Raw genomic sequence first — 17,323 nt, 5'->3', positions numbered from 1 at the left:
GAGCTAACATCCATGCCAGTCTTCCTCTATTTTGTATGGGACACTGCCTCAGCATGGCTTGATGCGCAGTGTCTGGGTCTGTGCCTAGAATCTGAACCTGTGACCTCCGGGCTGCCAAAGCAGAGTGCGCAAACTTAACCACTCTGCCACTGGGCCAGCCCCTTAGCTATCCTTTAGAGAGAGCCCATGATATGCAAGGAGAGGACGAGACTTGGGGTGGGTCATCTTTTGCTGGAGATGTTAAATGTTTCCTTCCACATCTTCAGGATCCTGCTATGCAGTAGGAAAAGGACGGGGAAGTGGAGGTTCTTGTGAGGGGAGCCTCCTCGGGTGAGGTGTCAGGGCTTCCTCACCGGCCAGGTGACGCTTGAAACTCCTCTTGGTGTCTGTTCTCCCTGAGGAGTCATGAGCACTCTAGGGGCCCCGGTTCCTGTCCTTGGTCCCCTCACAGCCAAGGGAGTGGGTGCGGGAACAGCTGTCCTCTCAGGGGAGGGCTTTCCTGCCGTCTAGTTCGCAAGAAGTTTGAGGACATGGCAGTGTTTGGAGAATGAAAGGATCCAGTCCGTCAGTGCGTCGGCCAGTTTCAGGAGTCCCTGCGCCAGTGACTGCCCTATTTAAGCAGTGGCCTGGCTACCCAAGGGAGTGGGGAGCCCTCACAAGCCAAGCAGGGAACATCCGCTCTCCTTGGCAGAGTGCGCGTGGACATAGCTCTCTCTCATCGGGCCCTTTGGGGCGCCTGCTGCCCTAGGAACAGAGGTATGTACTCAGTAGATGCCTGGAGTCTGGCTGTCTCACAGGGTCTGCCATGGGAACAGGAAAGGCGGCCTCGGTCCCCTTTGAAGGACTGGACAGTCTCTGGCTCAGGGCTGCCCCCTGCTGGGGGCTCAGAGTTTGCGCCCTGGACCAGCGCCGTCCAGCACAGAGCCAAATAGTTAACTTTTCTGGGAGCCACAGTAGCCAAGCAAAAGAAACAGATGAAATTGATTTTAGCAGTATCTCTTACTTAACCCACTGAATCCATGTCCAAAACATCATTTTGGCAAGTTATATAAATAATGAAAAAAATTGAGATTTTTATTTTCTTGGTGCTATGTCTTTGGAATCTGGTGCTTATTTTCTCCTTCCAGCCCATCTTAATTTGGACTGGCTGCGTTTCAGGTCTCTGTGGCCAGACATGGCCAGGGACTACCATGTGGGACAGCACAGCGTTAGGCGCCCTGATGACAGCCCGGAGCAAAGCAAGGTGGTACATTTCAGCTTCCGGTCGCAGACATTAAAGTCAAGTGTCAGTAGGTTACAGATGAGCGTCGGATCTGGAAAAACTCTTCCAAAATTGAATTTGGGTGGTCGGAAAGTAAAATCTACAGGAGTGCTTGTCCTAGCTGGCAGAGACGCCATGAAGGGACGCACAGGAGGTCTGTGAACAGGCAGGCCCTTTGAGGCGGCACTTGGCCTGGACCGGGAGACACTGGGTGACGAGATGAGCGCAGGGCGCTGCTCTGTCCTGAGGTGCAGGCCTCGTCAGGACATTGTGGGGTCCGAGTGAGGCTGCGGGAGGCTGCATCCTGGGGAGGAGGAGGTGTTCTCCAGGCCAGGCTCTGAGCTCAGGCTGCTATCCGGCACCCGGTGGAGGTGGAGGCCCTGACGGGGGCGGGCTGGGAAGCGGCAGCGCCACATGCAGGAGGGACCTGCGGAGGTGGGGGCTCAGGAGGCGGCGGCCCGCTTCCCGGGACCAGCATGCCCTCCCTGAGGGGCTCCTGTAGGTGAGAGCCTCAGTTCACTCGGTTCCTCGTGAATTTGTCAGGTGCCCGCTGGTCGCTGGCGGCTGGCAGGGATGGGGTCCTGCAGCTCGGTCCCTGAGCCCATGGTCTGGTGGAGGAGGGGCGTTGGCGGGTCCCCATGCGTGCTGAGTGCTGCAGAGATGTGCAGCGTGTCCACAACGGGCAGACCTTGTCGGGGGCCTGGGGGTGGCAGGAAGCTGGTGTCGCAGGAGACCTGAAAGAAGGGCAGGGGTCTGGCAGGGCAGGTGGCGCTGAGAGCAGGGAGCGAGGGGGCACTGTGGGTGGGAGCCTGGGAGGCCGAGGGAGTGTGGCACCTTCCACGGCCGGACCGTGGCTCCTCGTCCATGGGAGGGAAGTTGCGGTCACATTTGTTCCTGTGTAATGAGGTGTGACTTTGTTACATGTGCCTTTGCCTTTTACCTGCGGGCACCGAGTTAGCGCTGAAAGGATCTAGCAGTGCGGGGGCGTGGCCGTCTCTGCTCTGCTGGTGTGCCACTGGTGGTGGCAAGACTAGACAGGTGGCCGGGCAGAGACAGTGGAGGGCAAGGAGGGCCCTTGAGTCGCTCTGCAGGGCCAGGCAGCAGCTCCAGGTCAGCGTTTGGGTGTGGAGATAAGTGAAGGGGGAGTCGGGGTTGACACCCCTCATCCTGGCTTAGGGGTGGGGACAGGGGTGGGTCCCTCGTTCACAGAGCCATGCTTGTGGCCTGTGGAGGAGAAGGTACGTGGAAGGAGGTATGACCAGGTGGAGATGGGGCCTGTGGCTCTGGCCAGAGAGATGAGTGTGGGAGCCCCAGCCCAGGGCTAGCTGTAACCGAAGGTGTGGGGGTGGACAGGGCCTGGGGCTTTGGGGCCCAGAGAAGGGCGAGGTGGTGTCCAGGGGAGACCCACTGGAGAGGAGCACCAAGTGGCACAGTGGGCCAGTCAAAGCCTTACCTCCTTTAGCGCCCATCCCCGCCCCCGCCCCCGCCGTCCTGACGTTAGCCAGCCGTTCCTTAGAGCCTGGGGGTGAAGGGGGAGATGCACCTGTTTGTTTTCCTTGTTCATTTACCCACAAACCTGTGATCGTGCCTCGTTTGTGTCGGATGCTGTCCTGGGTCCTGGGCCACAGTGATAAAGAGGCAGGTCCAGTTATCAGGCAGATCCTGAGTACACGCCCGGATCGGGCACTGAGAGAGCGTGCAGGGAGCCCAGAGGCTCTCCAACAGGCTGACACCCAGGGGGGCTTCAGGGAGGAGGTGACGCTGCGCCGGCCCTTAGGTGAGTGACCAGCAGGAAGTGAAGAGTGAGGGAGGTATGTGCTGGGGAGGGGACACACCCGGAACGGGGCCGGCAGGTGAGCGGACCGTGGGGGCGGTGAAGCAGACGGCCTGTGGGCTGTGGCTGCAGCCTGCCCGCGGCCCGCCTCCCACTGAGAACACTGCTGAAGGACACCAGGTTCTGGGCACCCCCGCTGAGCCCGGCTGGTGTCTGGCAGTGTTTCCCAAAGGGCAGTGGGCACGTGTTAACGTGTAGTTCCCATTCAGCGGGTCCCCTGTGCTGCTGGTCCACACGGAGAACACACCGTGTGTGGCAGGGCTCTCAGGGAGAAATGGTTTCCACTCATCAGTTTCCAAGTTTCCCATTCCCCTCAAAGCCAGAGTCTTCATAGACCCCACTGTCCTGGGTCCAGATCTTGTTACTCATGGTAAGGAGACAGAAAAGCCGAGAACTGCCTGGCACCCGCCAGGAGGTCCTGCTCCCGCCGCCCTGCTGTCCCTGGGCAGAGGAGTTGTCCTGAGCAGTGCTGAGGCCCAGACGCCGGGGACGGGGCCGCTCAGAGCCCACATTAGGATTCACTGAAGCATCCATGCCGCGGTCCCCACGGTGACCAGGCCCGGCCTCGACCATTCGCTGGGGGCTCCCAGGAGCAGGCATGTAGTTCCACTCAGGGCCAAGCTTTCACTGCAGTGAGAGGACACAGGGCAGAGTGAGCAGGGGGGCAAAGACGCGGGGTGGAGGCTGGAGAGACCGGGCGCCAGCTTCCAGGAGTCCTCGCCCGTGGAGGCACATGGGACGTGCTGAGCTCCTCCAGTTGTGACAGCACATGCGGAATGTCCTCTCCCAGGGACGTGCGTTAGAGACTCAGTCTGCGCCCAGGGTTGTTACTGGGGGCGGCCTCTGCCTGGCACGTGCCACAGCTCCAGACTCCCAGGAGGAAAGGGTGTCCAGCAGGAAGCACGTTGTTTGTGCAGACAGTTTAGGCCCAGGGAGCCCCACTTTTCAGTCAGGGCATGCGAGGCACTCTCCCGGGATCCAGGGGTCCCGGACACCAGCCAGGGCCAGCGTGCAAGCAGGCCTCCAGGGGAAGCAGTCAGGCCTTCCGCATTACCTTCTCTGCATGCATCCTCACTGGTGAGACCTTCTGCTCAAACCCAGGCTTTGAAGTTGTCCGTGTACCCTGTGTCAGGCCCTAGGCTGGGCCTGGGGGTTCCTTATGGCATGACGCTGTCCTGGCCTCATGGACCTGACAGGTGTCGGGTGAGCCAGGAGTAGACAAGGATATGATGAAATACACAATCTTACAAAGCTTGGCTGGGCAGTGCTTTGAAGGGAGCTAATGGTGTTCCAGTAATGACTGTAGGAGACCAGGACAGTCACTCTGAGTTGACCTTTAATAAGAGACCCCAACAGTTGGGGACACGGAGCCACACAGTTGGTAACAGAGGGAAAAGCAGATGTTGGGGAGAAGCCTGGGTCAGGCCAGGCCCTGCAGGAGACAGAGCATGGTTGTCCGCAGACTGCAGCGGGGCTGGGTGCTTCGGGCCAAGGAGTCTGGGGCCCTGTGGAAGGAGATGAAGCCACCAGGTGCCCACAGGCCTCCCCAGACGCCCAGGCTGCTGTCAGGTCCTGTGGGTCACAGGAAGGAGTTCGGTTTGGTTGCAAGTACGAGAGCCCCTTACAATCGAAGCAGGACAGTGGACTGTTAGCTGTAAAGATAGGTGATCCAGGCCGCAACAAGGGTGAACCTTGAGAACATCGTGCCTAGCGAAAGAAGCCAGACACAGAAGGCCACATGTTATAGGATTCTGTTTATATGAAATGTGCGGAATAGACAGATACTGTAGAGACAGGAAGTGGATGAGTGGTTGCCAGGGGCTGGAGGGAGGGGCAGTGGGGAGTGATGCTTAATGGGCATGGGGTCCTCTTTTGGGGTGACTGCAAAGTTCTAGAACTAGATACAGGTTGTATAACATTGTGCACACTTAAAGCCATTGAGTTGTACACTTTAAAATGGTGAAATAGTGCGTTTTATGTGAGATACATTTTGCTGCAACGTAGGAATGGCTCCCCGCTGCCAGCTGGTCACAGAGTGGATATGACTGTGCCGTGAGACAATGATTTTTGTGCCAAAGAATCTTTGTGGTCATTGGCCTTATACTGTGAGGGCTCAGGGGCCTTCTGCTTTAGAGTTTCCCTCAGAAAATTTAGCTTTCAATCCCGGGGGGATCCGTGACAACGTACATCCTGTCCTGCCCTGATCACCACTCCCCTTTGTTCTCGCCCACAGATGTTGGCTGATGATGCGGAAGCGGGCGCTGAGGACGAGAAGGAAGTTGAGGAACTGAAGAAGCAGGGCATCAACCCCCTGCCCAAGCCGCCCCCCGGTGTGGGCCTCCTGCCCACCCCGCCTCGGCCCCCCGGCCCCCCGGCCCCCACCTCTCCAAACGGCAGGCCCATGCAGGGCGGGCCCCCACCCCCACCCCCGCCCCCTCCTCCGCCCCCCGGGCCCCCGCAGATGCCCATGCCGGTGCACGAGCCGCTGTCTCCACAGCAGCTGCAGCAGCAGCAGGACATGTACAACAAGAAGATCCCCTCCTTGTTCGAGATTGTGGTGCGGCCCACAGGACAGCTGGCGGAGAAGCTGGGCGTCAGGTAAGCTCCCTGGACCCCAGAGCCAGGCTCCTCTGAGCCAGCGGCCCATCACTGTGAGCCTGGCCAGGGCAGCGTCCTGCGTCTCTCCAGAGCGCTCGGGATCCCAGTGTGGTGCCTCCATTGCTCGATCGCGTGGAAGCCTCCGTGTCTCCTCAGGGGTGTGGCCGCCCCCCGTCCTCTGCAGCCCTCTCACTGGCCCCATTTCCTCCTCCTAGGTTTCCTGGACCCGGAGGACCCCCAGGGCCAATGGGCCCTGGGCCGAACATGGGCCCCCCAGGGCCAATGGGGGGCCCGATGCACCCTGACATGCACCCTGACATGCACCCAGACATGCACCCCGACATGCACCCGGACATGCACCCCGACATGCCGATGGGCCCTGGCATGAACCCTGGCCCGCCCATGGGACCTGGCGGCCCCCCAATGATGCCCTATGGTCCCGGAGATTCCCCACACTCTGGAATGATGCCCCCCATCCCGCCAGCCCAGAACTTCTATGAAAACTTCTACCAGCAGCAGGAGGGCATGGAAATGGAGCCGGGACTCATCGGGGACACAGGTATACAGGGCTCCGTCTGGGGGCGGCTGGGCCGCTGGGTCTTGCACAGTGGAATCTGGTTGGGAGGTGGTGATTTTTCTTCTTTGGTCCGAGTCTTTGAAAGCATGAATCCACCTCCATCTCTGTCGTGTGAGTGGTCACGCATTTCCAGTGACATGAGATTCACCACCCTGTTCAGTCTGAAAGGGGCTTGTGGTTATTCTCACTGTAGTCAGTTTTCGTGTAGGTTTCGCTTGGCGTCCCTGTAATCAGGAGGCTGGGGAGTTAGAGGGGCAGTGGGAAGGGGTCGGGCTGTGAGGCTGAAGTGCTCTTGCCAGTGTGGCCTCCTTGCAGACAGTTCTTGGCTTGGAGTTGCCGGTGTCAGCCTTGTGACTCTGCTTGTTCTGTCCCCACAGCTGACCATCTTCCTTCTCCTTTCCTTCCTTCCTTATTAAAGCAAGAACGTGTATTGGTAACAACCTGAATCTCGGACACTCGGGGTGTTTAGATGACGACGTTGCAGCCATAGGGGATACTGGGCCACCCTCAGAAAGGATGAGCTGTGCCCACTGCTGCCAAGTGCCGGGCGTGGGGCCAGGCCCGGGGCCAGAGCAAACAAAGCAGCCCCCTACCTTGCCTTAGCTGCCTTTTAGTGGAGGCAGACAGACAGGAAATGTGTGGATAAGTGCGCAAGCTCAGTCCAGCGTTGATCTTTGCTAGAAGTGCAGTGGAGTACCATGGGAGGGTGACAGGGCGGAGGCGGGCTGGGAGGGTCTGTACCGCGGCGGGGACAGTCAGCAGAGAGCTCTCAGGAGCGAGTGTGAGTCGGGATGTGAAGGGGAGGAGGCCAGGTAGGAGGCACAGCAACTGCGGGAGGCCCCCCGTCTGCTTGTTTGGGAAAAGCACAGGGGGCTGTGTAGGTCGGAAATGGAAAGGGAGGGCAGAACGTCCCAGCACACGAGACTGCCTGCCACCGGGAGGTGGCCTCCTTGGAAGAGCGATGGAGGATGAGCGGAGGAATACATAGGCAGTGGACGTGGGGCCGGGGTGGAGGCGGGGACTCCTGGGCTGCTGTGGAGTTGTCCTGTCCTGGGCAGAGGCCAGCAGGGTGCAGACAGGAGGTGGCAGGCGTGGCAGGGCTGGGGCTCGGTGGTCTGGAGGTGGAGCCATGGGGTCAGTGTGAGGCCTCAGGGGCGGATAGGGGGCGGGCTGAGGGGCGGAGTCTCTCATCCCTGATGGCAGGAGTCCTGCTGGCGAGAGAGAGTTGGGGTGGGGGCAGCACTTCCTCTTGGCCATGTGAAGCGTCAGATGCCCCTTTGACAGCCATGCAGAAACGCTGAGGGTGTCGGGGTGACCAGGCTGGAGGTCAGTGTGAGTCCTTGGCGTGTAGATGGCATTCGAGGCCGTTGAGAGCAGGCGTTTGGGGTGAGGATCAGGGCCTGTGGAAGGATGAGTGGCATGTTCTCGAGTGAGGGAGAGCAGGCTGCGGGAGAGGGCACCTGCCTCCCACGATCCCTCCCCTGGGAAAAGATATATGTGAAATATGCATGGAAAACGGTCTGGGTGGGAAGAAACCCAACAGTCGTTCAAGCTCTTAACAGTAGGTATCTCTAGGGTAATTGGATTTTTTTTTTAATTGAGGCTTAATTCCCCTGTCATGAAATCTGCCGTTTTAAAGGGTGCCGTTCAGGGGTTTGTAGTGTGTTCACAATGCACTGCCATCGAGGAATTCACCCTGATGGTACGTTCCTTGCACGGGGACCGGCACTGTTGCTCTCGGCGTGTCCCCAGCTCTGAGCCATGGTGTGGCATAGAGCAGGCTGGCCCATCACGCTCGCATGTTACGAAGGTCAGGGGCTAGAGGAGGCCACCTTTCACTCTTTGCTTTGTACACTTTGCCTGTGAAGCATTGACAGATGGAGTCATTTTACCCTGTCAGTTTGAGTTACAGGTTCGCTGTCTTGGTGGCATTGGCCGAGTTTCAGTTGCTCAGTAGCCCCGTGAGGGTAGTGGTGGTGGTATTTCTCGGTGCCGACGGGCAACGCTTCATCATCGCAGAATGTTCTCTGGGGCAGCACTCACACACGCGCGCGCACACACACACACCCCCACACACACACTCGCTCCCACCCCCCTAGGTGCGTCGTCCCACACCACCCACGTGCTCCCGGTCCTTGGCCCTCGCGTGGGTGGAGCTTGTGGAGGCAGGTGGCTGCTGCCGGGCGCGCGCCCGCCCGTCAGGAGTGAAGGCAGACCCTACCTTCAGCCTGTGCTTCCTGTTGCGTGGGGCAGAGACCCCCCGCGACCGCCCCCTGAAAGGCAGCAGGTGCTCATCAACGTGTGAGGAGACAGGGCCCCATGGCGGGGAGGAGGGGTCACCCGTGAGCCTGTGGGCTGACGTGTGGCCATGGCGACATTTTGGTGTGTTTCCTTCTCTTCTCTACTCGTCTGTTCACCCTGGTGGAGCTCGTCTTGTGAGCTCACTACGAGATACAGTGTTTTTCTTTATTGATTGTTACAAAGAAATCGTGAAATTAATGTTCATTGCACAGAATTAAAACAGATCAGGAGCATGTGCAGTAAAAAGGGAAAGATCCCTTGGCCTCTTCCTCCCAAATCTCCTTCCCAGGGGCACTGTTTGTGTCTGTCTCTTCCAAGGCTTCTTGTGTCGTATCAGTATCCATAGTGTCTTGTCGTCATGTCATGAGCCTGCCCATGTCACTCAGCCTTGCTGTGAGCCCCATTCTCAGTGGCTGCATCCTGGGTGGGGGCGCCCCAGTTGGCTGCTGCGTTCCGTCCTGTTGGGCTTTCCGTGGGGTCCCTCTGGGGGGGACAGCAAGGGCGGGCATCCCTTGCCATCGCCATGGGGGGTGGTTTTGCAGTACAGGGCATGGTTGGGGTGGAGTGGTGCCGCGAGGCCCTTGCCCACATGAACCCTCGGTTCTTCCCTGCCGCAGAGGACTACGGGCACTACGAAGAGCTGCCAGGGGAGCCTGGGGAGCACCTCTTCCCCGAGCACCCTCTGGAGCCCGACAGCTTCTCTGAGGGAGGGCCCCCAGGCCGGCCGAAGCCGGGCGCCGGTGTCCCTGACTTCCTGCCCTCGGCCCAGAGGGCCCTGTACCTGAGGATCCAGCAGAAGCAGCAGGAGGAGGAGGAGAGAGCAAGGAGGCTGGCTGAGAGCAGCAAGCAGGACCGGGAGAATGAGGAAGGCACGTGTCCCCCCGGGAGGGGCTTTCCCTGAAGGGCGCAGCCCCAGCCACTGTGCAGGGGAGAGGCGGGGACTGCCTAGGCTGGGTTTCGTGTTGGACAGGAGCCTGTGGCCAGAGAGCATCCCTGCCCAGGGCCGTGAAGCCAGGCTGGGGCTGTTGCATGTCCCTGAGAAAACTGGAAGTCAAGTTGGCCCTTCTGTGTCTTGGGGGTCGGAAGAGACCCTGATCCCATCGAGGAGGGCGGTGGGCTGGTCCCTGAAGGAGATAGCGGCCAGCAGGGTCTCACCCTCTGTGTCCTTACGGAGGAGGCTGTGGGGAGTCGCTCAAGCCCCCTTTCCCCCAGACCGTGTTCTCAGGAAGCCGAGGAGAACTAGTCGTTGACGTAAACCAGCCATACGCACTGCCATGTCATGTCAGGCCGCGCGGGGGACCTAGTGGCATCTGCCCAGGGTGGGGGGGGGCGGACAGATGGTGTCTAGAACCTGGAGCCAGAGGCCACGGGTGGCCCTGACAGGAGACTGGGAGCAAGTGGGGACAGTGGGACGAGGTGGCAGCCGTCTCCCCTGTGGCTCCAGTTTCACCTGCCGAGAAGGTTGGACTGGAGCCAGTTTCTGAGTCTGCCCACCCGGCCCCGCCTCTTATCAGCCTGTGACTGCTGGGCAATGTCGGGAGGGGCCCCGGGCAGGTGTCCCTGAGCCCCAGGCACAGGGAGGGCTGCGTCTGTGGTCTCCACTCACAGGCACCCAGAGCCAGGCCTGCCCTGGGTGGGGCACGTCAGAGCCCTGGGCTGGGAGTCTGAGCTCAGCGCCGGCTTGGCCTCCAATTTCACCGCCCTGTCCCTGCCTCCGTTTCCCACCCATCAAATGGGCGTGATGATAACACGACCTCCCGGGTGGTGGTGGGCATTAACGAGACAGCGCTTCCAGCAGTGCGCACATGGAGTCGCTCCGTGAAGGTCAGCAGCCACCTGCCAGGCTCGGCGCTGGGTGCCCGAGCTCACTGGCTCTTTGCAGCAGCCCACGGGGGAGGGGTTCCTGAGAGGAGAAACTGAGGTGCAGAGAGGAGAGAGGCGGAGGAGATGTCCCCAGCAGGCTGTGTGGGCCCAGGAGGGCTGGTGGCGGATGTGGTGGCCACTCACCCCTCCCTGCTCCTCTCTGCTCTTTCTCAGGTGACACTGGGAACTGGTACTCGAGTGACGAGGACGAAGGTGGGAGCAGCGTCACCTCCATCCTTAAGACCCTGAGGCAGCAGACGTCTAGCCGCCCCCAGGCGTCGGTGGGAGAGCTGAGCAGCAGCGGGCTGGGGGACCCCCGCCTTCAGAAGGGACACCCCCCAGGAGGCCGGCTGGCTGACCCCCGCCTCAGCCGGGACCCGAGACTCACCCGCCACGCCGAGGCTTCCAGTGGTTCGGGCCCAGGCGACACAGGGCCCTCCGACCCTCGGCTGGCACGCTCCCTGCCCACTTCCAAGCCTGACGGCGGCCTTCATTCCAGCCCTGTAGGCCCCGGCAGCTGCAAGGGGTCTGGACCACCCCCTGCAGAAGAGGAGGAAGGGGAGCGGGCCTTGAGGGAGAAGGCCGTGAACATTCCCCTGGACCCCCTCCCCGGACACCCGCTCCGGGACCCGAGGTCGCAGCTGCAGCAGTTCAGCCACATCAAGAAGGATGTGACCCTGAGCAAGCCGAGCTTCGCCCGCACTGTGCTCTGGAACCCTGAGGACCTCATCCCCCTGCCCATCCCCAAGCAGGACTCGGTGCCCCCCGTCCCCGCTGCCCTGCAGTCCATGCCTGCCCTGGATCCCAGGCTGCACCGTGCCGCCGCCCCGGGACCCCCCAACCCCCGGCAGCGCCCGGGCACCTCCACGGACCCCGGCACATCCGGCTCCAACCTGCCTGACTTTGAGCTCCTCTCTCGAATTCTCAAGACTGTCAATGCCACCGGCCCCTCAGCGGCCCCCTGCCCCAGCGACAAGCCCAGTGACCCCCGGGTGCGGAAGGCCCCCGCCGACCCTCGGCTGCAGAAACCAGCAGACTCTGCTGCCTCCTCCCGGGCTGCCAAGCCTGGTCCCACCGAAGCGCCCTCTCCTTCTGGCAGCCCCAGCGGGGAGTCCTCGCCCCCGGCCACCGCGCCCTATGACCCCCGTGTGCTGGCGGCCGGCGGGCTGGGCCAGGGCAGTGGGAGCGGGCAGAGCAGCGTGCTGAGCGGCATCAGCCTCTACGACCCCAGGACTCCCAACGCGGGGGGCAAAGCCTCGGAGCCGGCCGCCGACTCGGGCGCCCAGCCCAAGGGCACTGAGGGCAATGGCAAGAGCTCGGCCGCCAAGGCCAAGGAGCCGCCGTTCGTCCGCAAGTCGGCCCTGGAACAGCCCGAATTGGGGAAGGCCAGCGCAGACGGGGGGGCAGCCACGGCCACGGACAGATACAACAGCTACAACCGGCCCCGGCCCAAGGCCTCCGCGGCCCCCGCCGCCACGGGCACCCCGCCGCCCGAGGGCGCCCCACCGCAGCCCGGCGTGCACAACCTGCCCGTGCCCACGCTCTTCGGGACCGTGAAGCAGGCGCCCAAGACAGGCTCCGGGAGCCCGTTTGCTGGCAACAGCCCAGCGCGGGAGGGCGAGCAGGATGCAGGGTCCCTGAAAGATGTTTTTAAAGGCTTCGACCCCACTGCCTCGCCCTTCTGCCAGTAGTGTTCAGCGGGAGTCAGCACTCCCGGCACCGCCCTTCCCAGGGGTATAGTAAGGGCAGCCGCAGGAGCTGGGGGCGTGGGGGGAGGGGAGGGGTCTGGGCGTTCTTTCTTTTATTTTTACCTGTTTTTCTTTCTCTCTCTCTCTTTTTTTTTCTTTTTCTTTTTTTTCCCCCCCGAGTAGTCCTTTCGTTGACACATATAAATTGTATATAACCATCCTCGGTTCTGGTCAGTGCGCGGGGCTCCGGGCTGCCGCCAAGATCGCCTCCTCGTGCATGTGAACAGTCGTGAGGCCCTGGGCCTCGGCCCCAGCTGGCACTCTGCCTGGCCGGCCGATTTTCAGGGACTCCCTGAAAGCTGGGGCCCCGGTCTGGCAGCTGGGGGTCTGGTGGGCTTTCTGGGCAAGGCTTGGCCCCTCCTCCTTCCCCCGCCCCCCAAGGACAAAGGGAACCGTTGAGAAAGCCTGCTGAACGCTGCTGGGCCGTGTTGCACGAGTGCGGGGAGATGGAACCAAGACAGTGGGCAGGACCCGCACGGAGCAGGTCCAGACGCTTCTCGAAGCCCATCGCCTGCAGTGCGCAGGCTGTGATGAGCAGCTTCGGGGGCCGGTGGAGGCAGGGAGAGTAGCAGAGAAAGAGGAAGAGAGCCCTGGGGAGCTGCCCGGCTGGAAGACGCAGAGCCCTTTCCCACTGCTGCCTTGTCTGGATTCGCACATGGGCCTCCCGCCTCCTCCGTCCAGAGTTCATGTTGAAACCCACACCCTCCGGCCGCAGCGGAAGGCTCCAGGGCCACACGGACCGGGCGGCGGCCTCCAGACCACGTGTTCTCTGTCAGTATTAGCTCCTGTCCTGTCACGGCCACGCCCTCCTCCCCTAGGGCCGGGGTCTGTCCTGGCCCTCAGACGTCAGGGTGCCCAGTGTGCCGGCCCCGGCCGCTGTGGGGACAGCTCAAGGATCCGCCGTGTGGCCGCTCCGCCAGGCTCCCTCTGTCAGGAGCCCTGGGTGGGTCTTCGCAAAGTGTTTCTGCTCTCTTTGCACCTCCTTGGCCATATCTTTAGGGCCTGTGGTTTTGGTGTGTGGGTTTTTTTCTCACAAGCCAACAGGCGCACGGGTTCAGAGTTGTGTCACAGTGTAGGGGATGTGGACACTTCCAGAAAGAGGGCCTGAGGAAAAGGTGGCGACTAGCTGAGGCAGGGTCGGGGGCTGCTGGGCCCTCTCCAGGAAAGGGACCGGGACCCCCGCTGCAGGTGAGGGGTGCGGAGCTGGAAGTCTGCGTCCTGCTCCCCTTATTCTGCTGAGCTGGGGAGAGAGGAGAGACATCTGGGCTCCCCCCGCCGCCCCCAGGACCCTGTGAGGTCCGGCCTGTCCACAGAGCTCCAGAGGAGGCCCACCCCAAGTGTGTGGCTGCACCAGGCTCCCTGCTGGCCACCGTCTGCCTTTTTCTGGTCCCAGCGCCTTGCTTAAGGCCCCGTCTCTTCCTTGCGGCTCAGCCAAGGGTTCCCCACTCACCTCCTCGGGGTGAGGGCTGAACGAGATTCCTGTTGCAAACACCTCGCCTGGAAAAAAGATAGTTATTGAGTTTGGGGCCGTAGCGGGTGCGGGAGAGGCAGCCCCGCAGCCACAGACAGGCTCCGCGCCCACAATCAGGTGGGTTTGGTTTGTCCTTGCGTCTTTGCATCTTTTTTGTTTCGTTTTTATGAACAATCATTAGCGAGATTTTCCTTCAGCCGCCAGTGTCGGCCTTGAAGCAGGGGCCGCAGCCCTTGGTGTTTGTAAAGTGAGTTAGACGAACACAGTGTGGCTGTGTTTTCCTCCCCCCCCCCACCCCCTTGAGAATTTTCTTTTGTAAAAGCAAAATTAAATACTTTTTTTAAACCGAAATCTGTGGATGAAATAGAAGCTGGAACCCTCCTCTTGGAATACTCAGCCTAAGAACCTCATGGGACTGTGAACTCACCCGAAATTTTCATTTTGCCATCAGGCCGAGCTTTTAAAGAAAAATTGTTCTCTAACCAGGATTGTAACAAAAGTGTAAATACTATTTCAGAGTTGAAAGTTGACGGTGCAAATATGTATATAACGTATGTATTTTTACAATGATCGTCGCATGACTGTCCCGCCCCCTTTTTGTACTCCATATCTGTCTTCCAGAAACGTCACCTGACCTTTCTCCTGTGGTCTCTTAATCCAATAATTGTATTACTGCCATTAAAGGATGCAGTTATTTTAAAAAGCCTGCAGGTCTCGTCCCTCCGTGCTGACCCCACCACCCCTTGCCCCAGGAATAACAAGGAGGGTGGGAGGTGGCCCGGTGAAGTGGGGGTGATACCTGGATCTGTCCTCTCGGTGGCCGGCCCCAGGGTGACATTCATGACGCCGCTGTGGGACTGCCTGCCTGCAGCCTCAGCCTGCCTTGGCCGTTGGCATCCCCCGGTTCCTGTATCGGCGATGACAGGCTGGCCCACGTGGGCACCGTCCTGCCCCCACACGGCTCAAGGACGAGGCCAGTGACGAACACAGGACGCCTAGGCTGGCTTCTGGGGATGAGAAGGAACGGGGGCCCAGAGAAGCATAGACTGGACGTTCGTGTCCCCTCAGAGTCCATGTGTGGAACCCATTCCCACAGGGCGACAGTGTTAGGAGGTGGGGCCTCTGGGCGGCGATTCAGTCAGGAGGATGGAGCCCTCCTGAATGTGATTAGTGCTATTATAAGGGAGGCCTTCCCCTCAGAGTCCCCCTGCCCCTCCACACGAGAGGACACAGCTGGAAGACGGCAGCCTGTGATCCAGGAGTCAGACCCTCTGCAGCCTCCATCTGCTGCTGCCGCGATCTTGGACTCGTAGCCTCCAGCACTGTGGCCTTTGGTTAGAGCGGCCCAGATGGACGGACTCCGCTGCCGCCCGCTTGTCTTCTCTGAGGAAGCCACACTCGGTGAGGGGGCGAAGGTCGAGCAGGACTTGGCCGGAGTGTAGCCATGTCCCCTGTGGACTTACTTTGCCTTCTGTGTTTCAGCGGGCCTCTATTAGCGTTCCGTGGCCGCCTTATAATGATACCAATTTAATGGCTTAAATTTATCTTGCAGTTCTGGAGGTCCGAAGTGTGACATGGGTCTCCCTGGGCTAAAAGCACGTGTCGCCAGGGCTGCGTTCCTTTCTGGAAGAACAGGAAGATCCTGTTTCCTCTCCTCCTCCAGCTTCTAGAGGCCACCCACATTCGTTGGCTTGTGGCCCCTTCCTCCATCTTCAAAGCCAGCAATGTCACATCTCTCTGGGAAAGACTCTGCCTTAAATGCCAGTGGGATTAGATGGGTCATCCGGGATCACCCCCCCATCTCGAGATCTGCAGTCACATGTGCAGAGTCCCTCTGGCCAGGTAAACTATGCTTTCACAGGTTCTGGGCATTAAAACACGGGCAGCTTTGGGGGGCCACTCTGCTCTTTAATTGGGATCCCCGAATATTTCTCAGAGAAGGCCTCTCAATGCCTGTACGTCGGTAGCTGGCCTCAGCAGGTAAGTTGTAGGTTTATGTCAAAAATGCAAAGTGCGATCTTGGAATTTCTTCGAATTCATCCACGGTGAATAAGAATGATTTCACCTGTAACTCAGAACTCCTGCTCAGCTGGCGTAGGCAGCCAGGAGCCCGTCGTCTGGGGGAAGAATGTCAGCAGGGCAGTAGTCCCAGGGTCGGTAAAGCCGGAGGGAGCTGCAGCCTCGCCCAGGCCCAGGCCGGCTCCACTCTGCCGGTCCAGGCACCTGGGAGCTCCCCTCACCATTGCAAGAGATGGCCAGAGCGGCTTCCAGCCTTCGCCTCCTTGCCCAGCCAAGGGCAGAAGCAGAAGGGGAACTGTTCTGTATCTCCTCATGAGCAAGGAGACACTTCCAGAAGCCCCTCAGCAGACTTCCTTTCAGGTCTCGCCATGTGCCCCTCCCCACCCTGGTCCCCAGCAAGAGGGGAACAGAAGTCTCATGCTTAGTTCTAGGACTAATCAGAGATCCAGCATCCTGGAGCCGATCACGAGGTCACTTGGAGGGTGAACACGCAAACCCCCGTGGGGCTCGGCCAGGGCAGGAGGCTGCAGGGATGGGTAGCCATGGCAATGGGGCAGCCATCATGCAGGCCGGCGGGCGGGGCAGGCAGCGCATTCTGTGGTTGCCGTCTGGAGCCAGCAGAGATGAGCTGCCGGCTGGGGCGAGGCCTGTTCGGGGAAAGAACACGGCACCTGGAGCTGGGGAGGCTGGCAGGTCCTGGAGAGCCGTGTCACAGATCCAGGCAGGGAAGAGCTTGAAGAGTTTGTGTTCAAGTCGGGGAGTGACCAGGTCATCAGACTGCAGAGCCTTCCCTCTGGAGGGGGGCATGTAGAAGATGGATTGACCAGGGCAAGATGAGGGCAAGGAGCTGGTGAGATGACAAAGCAAGAGGAGCAGATGGATGGGGGCTTAGGGCATAGAGCAGATGGGACCTGGTAACCCGGTTAGATGCCGCCGTGACAGGCGAAGGGTCAGGATGTCTGAGGCAGCGGGGAGGGTAGCTGAGACAGCACATGGGTGCGGGAGATGGGGTCCAGGAAAGGGCTGAGTGCAGCTTTGGACCTGGAGCCCTGGGTGGCAGGCTGAGGGGGACCCTGATAGAGCTGGTCCTTAAAGCTGCGGGAAGGGGTGACGTCACTCAGGAAGCCCATGGAGCCCCGAGGAGCATCACTGTTAGAGGAAGGAATGGAGGCTGAGACAGGACTGCAGTGGCCGGCGGGCAGCAGCGGGTGAGTGAGGCTGAGAGCCGCGTCCAAGATTTCTGGGAGGTTGGCACTGGCCGCCACTGCCGGGTGTTCCTCAGGCGCCTGCCCTGACCCCCCACCTTGTTCTGGGTGTGCACAGCTCACCCTATTGCTTCATCATACCTTCAGCCACCTGCCTATCCTTCTATCCACCCACCCATCATGTTTTTGGATGCATTTCAAAGTAAGTTCCAGACATCGTAACACATCCCCCGAATCCTGCAGCATGTGTATCATTCACCAGAGTTCAGTATTTATTTACATTCCTTTTTTTTTTTTGATGGACCTTCCATATCGTGAAGTGCACAAATCTTACACATACACTCACTGAGTTTTGAGAACCGCGTCCATCTATGTAACCCAAACCCCGGTCAACATAGAGAACAGAAGGTTCCCGGGTGTCCCCCTTCCTGGTCAGTCCCTGCCCT

At 60.2% G+C, this 17,323-nt stretch overlaps 1 protein-coding gene across 5 annotated transcripts in view; it reads left to right on the top strand.

The window, feature by feature from the left end:
* The window catches only part of ZC3H4 (zinc finger CCCH-type containing 4), a 40,646-nt gene extending 26,287 nt beyond the window's left edge, over positions 1 to 14,359 (top strand). For 4 of the 5 annotated variants that reach the window (XM_023649979.2, XM_070223098.1, XM_023649983.2 and 1 more), the window contains 4 exons: positions 5,329 to 5,693; positions 5,909 to 6,252; positions 9,189 to 9,440; positions 10,609 to 14,359. In XM_023649979.2, coding sequence (XP_023505747.2) covers positions 5,329 to 5,693; positions 5,909 to 6,252; positions 9,189 to 9,440; positions 10,609 to 12,125 — 2,478 coding nt within the window. In that variant the 3' untranslated portion in view covers positions 12,126 to 14,359. The remainder of the gene's footprint in view (positions 1 to 5,328; positions 5,694 to 5,908; positions 6,253 to 9,188; positions 9,441 to 10,608) is intronic. The other variant, XM_070223099.1, reaches the window with a different exon arrangement.
* Positions 14,360 to 17,323: the final 2,964 nt, after the last annotated feature.

The sequence above is a fragment of the Equus caballus genome, chromosome 10 (genome assembly GCF_041296265.1).
Source record: "Equus caballus isolate H_3958 breed thoroughbred chromosome 10, TB-T2T, whole genome shotgun sequence".
Taxonomy (NCBI): domain Eukaryota; kingdom Metazoa; phylum Chordata; class Mammalia; order Perissodactyla; family Equidae; genus Equus; species Equus caballus.
This window is presented reverse-complemented; position numbering and strand designations above follow the sequence as displayed.